At 40.0% G+C, this 5512-nt stretch overlaps 1 protein-coding gene across 1 annotated transcript in view; it reads right to left on the reverse strand.

Annotated features, from left to right (window-relative positions):
* The window catches only part of CHST15 (carbohydrate sulfotransferase 15), an 18109-nt gene extending 13425 nt beyond the window's left edge, over window positions 1-4684 (reverse strand). The window contains exons 1-2 of the mRNA XM_009277946.2: window positions 3616-4684; window positions 2525-2864 (exon numbers count right to left, since the gene is read on the reverse strand). Coding sequence (XP_009276221.1) covers window positions 2525-2864; window positions 3616-4203 — 928 coding nt within the window. The 5' untranslated portion in view covers window positions 4204-4684. The remainder of the gene's footprint in view (window positions 1-2524; window positions 2865-3615) is intronic.
* Between the last annotated feature and the right edge of the window lie 828 nt (window positions 4685-5512).

Below are 5512 nucleotides of genomic sequence, written 5' to 3' on the forward strand. Positions count from 1 at the left end.
TTTGGTTCTTTTTTTTTTTAATAGTAACCATTAGCTAATGTACTGTTCGGGCAGAGAGAAAGGACTGAGCCACCAGGAGCAAAACTTAATCTTCCATTCTCAATGGCAGACAGCCTGAGATTATGATGGGAAGATCATCTCAACAGATCTCCCTCCCATGACATCCCAAGCTCTGCCACCTTTCCTCATTCTTCAACTTTAGAAAATAACTTCAAAAAATTTAATTATGCAAAGAAAGTTCTCTTCAAGGATCTGCACTTGGTCCCCAGTGGCTGACCACAAGATCATGCAAGTGGAGAATTTGTGAATGCCAGCACAGAGATAGGAATGCATCCTTGTTCTCAAATTATATGCATTCCAGCCTGATTTCTTAGACTCTTCTGCCTGTTTGGTAGGCACAGTTCTGAGCTTTAGTGAGTCCAGTCTTGCTTTAGTGAGGTTGGATGCATTACTTCCTCCAACATTAATTCCAAACATTTATGTTGAGGCTAATGTAGATGTAGACAACTATTTAGTATAAAGGATTTTAGCCTAACATATTACTTCAGTTCAGCCTTTCCTGCCAGCACTCTCATGGAAGACATGACTTTCCACATATGGTTTTGCTGACAGTCCCTGCATCTACATGCTCAGAGACAAGCAGCATGGCATTCACACTGGAAGGCGTCCAAGTCTAAAATTCCCTTTCTTCACTGATTTGACTTTTCACCTTCAGGTCAGGAGGCAATTCTTATAATTCATCTTCAGTCAGCTGCTGACTGTGATAAATGAGTGCCTTCTTGTGGGACTTCAGGGGGTACCACGATGCTTCTCTTGTCTGACTTTGTAACTAGCCCAGCTCCCCCATTCACACTGGTACCTCCTAGAAGTGTCTCCTAAACTGGAGATTATCTCAAAAGCAACTGTATTTTCATCATATTGCTTTAACTCTTAGTTTATAACAAACATTTTAAAAATGTCTAAAAAAGTATTTTAGCCACTTTCTTATGGCATTTGCAAAGGAAGAAAAAACAAACTCTAAGAACACAGCAAAATTATTTCTCTATGAGAAATATGAAATCCCAGCTCTGTGGCTGAGCCATCATCCTCACTGAGCAGCAAGGATCAAAGCCCCTTTCTGCAGGAGCTCAGAGGTTCTTCAGGGCTCCAGGGCACGGGGAAGGGAGATGGAAATGGCAATGCAGGAGAAATAAAGTATTGAAGGTACAACCCTGAAATAAAGACCAGAAGCAGCACTGCAGGTGTCCCGGTCCCTCAGAAAGTGTCCTTCCTTGCTGTTAGCCACGGCAGTTCATTAGAAGAGATAGTTTCCCATTTCAAGGAAGCTTAGAAAAGCACTAAAGGAAAGCAGTGATGCAAAGTCCTCATCAAATGATCTACCCCACAGTGCTAGGTTTTTCCTTGTTCCAAAGGCAACGTCTGTAGTAAAGCAACAGCAAATTGGAAACAGAAGTCAAGATAACGTCACCATAAAATAACCAGTAACTTCCTCTTGGAAATAGTAATATCACTGAAAAGCCTGTGATCTTTGATACCAAAGTCATACAAAGTGAGGACATACAGAACTTAACAGCTAGACCCAACAGTGGGAAAATCCAGAGCCTGGGTAGAATACAGCAAGCATTATACGCATCCGCATTTAGAGGAAAGCACTAAGCACACGGCAGAGTCAGGAATTGAAACTGGGTCTTCTGCATCTCATCTAGTCTCTAACCCCAAGATTGACCTTCCTTGGCACCCCGGGAAGAGAGAACAAGAAGGACATAAACACTTCAGATGGACAAAACGATGTGCTCAGCCCCACAGCCCTCAGACACCCTTTGAGGGTGCAATCACGAGGGGTGGATGCGTATTGCTGCAGCAGGCCATAACCTCAACTATTCAAGTCTGCCTTCAGAGACGAAGGGTCACTTCATGAAATATTGATGTCACCCAGGAAAAAAGCATAAAAAATATATGCAGGTTCCTCAGTGTGAGAGAGCTTTCTCATGCAGAGCATGTCTACTGTTCAGTGCTTGACTAGAGCTGCAACACTAACGAAGCTCCTACCACAAAGCATAGTTGTAATCATTGAACCATAAGGACTGAAGCCACCCACATTTCAAATACTGACCCATCATTTATTCATGTAAGAAAGGCTTTACAGAATTTTGCAACACAAAACTATCACTGCTATTCTTTAAATCTCCCATCACAACCTAATAGTTCCTCTTCCTGCTTTTACAAATTCACAGGGTTGGTTTTATCTAGTGTTTTTATTTTTTTCCTGGATTTTCCAAACCACTGCAAATAAACCAAATGAAATGTGCATCATCTCAAGGTGTAACCCAAAACATCATTAAACAAAAGCCGGCTGGAACCTACTGAGCATCCATCACCTGGATTTTTCAAAACTATTAACTCCAGTGGTTTCAGGGTAAGCCAATATGGAGCAAAACCATAAACTTCATCCCAAATGTATACAAGAAATGTCAAAGTTTAATAGAGACAACTTGCCTGAATATCAGAGGTCATATTTACTCACCAAACCGCTTTCTTGTCCACCAGTGTGGCTCTTTGATTGCTGAGAACCGAACATCAGGGTGCAGCCTGAGCCGGTCGTACAGGTCCGTCGTCCCACACTTGGGCTGGCCAATGATGTAGAAGTGGGGGAGACAGCGCAGGCGGTAGTGTTTGTCCTTATAATGGTACAAGTGGTTCCAAAATACCTTCCTGAGGTAATCAAATATGGTTCGAAAGCGCTTTGAATACAGTGCATAAGAGTTTGTTGCATAAGGATCTGTGGTTGTGTTTCCTCTGTACTCTTCATACCAACAAGGATTCTTGCTATTTGGAAGGAATTTATTAGGAATTACTGAAAACATCTGCAACATAAAGAACAACAATTTCAGTCAAAAAATTGACAGTTATACTTTTCTAACTTAGCACAGTAAGAGAATACAACAGAAACACTATGTGGACATTTTTAATCCTTACTTTTTTTAACTACAAAGTCGACCTAACTTATTTCTTCTGATGACCCTGGAACCAAATCCTGTACAAACAGTTGGACTGGGAGAGGAGTACATTTAGAAATCCTTTGATTTTAAGGCCAGAAAGGACCTCAGTAATCCCCCAACTCCCCTGCAACCCCAAGAATTAATTTTTAAAGTCAAACATATAATACTCAAATCAAATTAACTTCCAGTTTTTAACTCTGAAATACAAGGTTTGTAATGACTGGATTTTCAGGGAGGCACACTGGTAATCAGTTATTAGAAAGGTTCCTTTCTTATTTATCATTTAAGGTGACTGCCAAATATAAGTCAAAAATATTTTGCATGAGACAAGGTAAAAATTCAATGAGATTGTACAGCTATCAGAAGACTGTCTGATTTTTTGTTTCCGGTGTCAAGACTATTTATATAACTAATCCATTTTGTCCATGACTCAGAAGGATGCGATCTACAATATCAACTTTTCAGCTGGTGTAAATCAGGAGGCTCTAGGTGGTGTAAATCACTATATGAACATCTGAGCAGTTGCACTTTTTTTTATCTCAGTAAAAGATTGACCCAAAAGTCTTGAAATAAGCAAGTATACAGCAGTTTCAGACACACTTTAATTCATACTTACATGTGGCTCTTGTTTCCTCAGCTCTTCTAAATCAGGGCGCTCTCTCGTTATAAACTCTATCTTTGAAGTTATAGTGTCAATAATTAATTTAATGCTTGGATAATCCTTTACATATGAAATATTCATTTTAGAAGGCTGGTAATGGTCTTTCATGTCACTAAGGCTTTCATTGTCCATTAAGCTTGGATTGCTAGTAAAAGCTCCGTAATGGAAGGGAGATGGTATTAACAACAGGCCATGCTTGGCTCCAGTCAGTATGTAGGATGCCATCACTAGAGTCATTATAATCAACCCAAATATTAAGCTGCATAGCTTCCCCTTCCTCAAGCAGAAAAATCCATTCCAGCTTTCACGGTGATCAGTCCTTACTTCCAGAACTGCAAGCAACTTCATCTGCTTGCTATCGGTGTACAAAGGGATCTTATTTTCTCCTTTGCAAACAGGACACTTCTGGTTATTATGATTAGATCCACGGCATCTGAAACACTGTCTGTGCAAGTCATATGGTAATAAATGTATGCAACAATTAATGCAATATCTCATATTACTACTGTTAAACTCCTGTATTAATGAGCCAAGCACAGCCATAAAAATGTTGCTGAAGCATACGAGTCATCTTCTGTAAGGCTGAAATTATTTAATTCCTTGAGTGATTCTACGACTACTCAGCAATGCAAAAGGACAGGTTCAAACCAGAATGGTTAAAAGCACTCAAAAAGTGACGTATGTCATATAAAGAAAAAAAAAGGCAACAACCAACACACAAAAGTAGCTGTACCGTGGACGTGGTCAAGAATTTGGCTTAGTAAGAGGAATGTGGCGAAGTAAGAATCAGCTGCACAGCTGGCTCAAGTTTTTCCCATTGAACAAAATGAGAAGGAAGAAAAATTGTTACGTAGCGTGAAAATATGCAAAAAATAAAAATAACTCATTGTCCTCTGATTTATGCTGGAATAGGCAAATATGGGTAGAAATTCCCAGGTATTCTTAAAACAAGCGGGTTCCAAACCAAACCGCTGCTAGTGGAAGCTTCATCTTCCCAGAGATGGTTTCAAAGATTTGCACTGTACAACCTAAAGAAATAAAAACATATATATAGATACACATAGAACAGCAGACATAACATCTACAGTCACCTTCATGCAAAGCCATAGCAAAATACAGTCTACCACAAGTAATTTCACAGCTCTATTTGAAAGATGTTTTCTATTTGCCAAGTATATTAATTACAGCACTCGGTATTAAACCCAGGAAACGTTTGGCTTCAAGTTCACAGTGAGTTGCCCTTTCTTTTCAATCATCTGTCTGCTCACATCACAAACAGTTGCTACCACAGGTAACACTACATGACTTCCCTCAGCTGCTCACTAACCTATCTAACAGATCTTAATCTGCTCTTTAAATATGGAAGCATTTTTGGACAGTGTCCAGCAACACAGGTGTAAATATTCACCCTCTATCTGTGCATGGGGACCTTAAATTAACTGTCCTGAAGTGGGGTAGGAACCTAGTTAAGAGGACAAGGCAGGGATAAGATAACAGTCTCCTTTCAAGCATATGAGATAAAAAGCCAAGCAAAAAACCCAAAAGCCACAAGTAAAACATTCAGCAAATTGAAGGGATTAAATAATAGACACGAGCAAAGGCTCATGACAGGATCTCTGGTTTCTGGACCAAATGATTCTGGGACGAGAGCAGCCACCCGCGACACACTGCAAAGCCAGCAAGATACTTTCAGCACTACTAGCCAAACTCGTTTTGAAAACATAGTACTCGCTAAAAAGGGCAAGACGCGTTACTTAAATGAAACATACAATCAGTACTGCAGCTTCAAGGCAAGACCCTGGATCCAGCAAATCATCTTAATGTTGGATACTTTTGTACAGGAGAGGTTGTG

Source organism: Aptenodytes forsteri, unplaced genomic scaffold (assembly GCF_000699145.1).
Source record: "Aptenodytes forsteri isolate BGI_AS27 unplaced genomic scaffold, ASM69914v1 Scaffold15, whole genome shotgun sequence".
NCBI lineage: Eukaryota > Metazoa > Chordata > Aves > Sphenisciformes > Spheniscidae > Aptenodytes > Aptenodytes forsteri.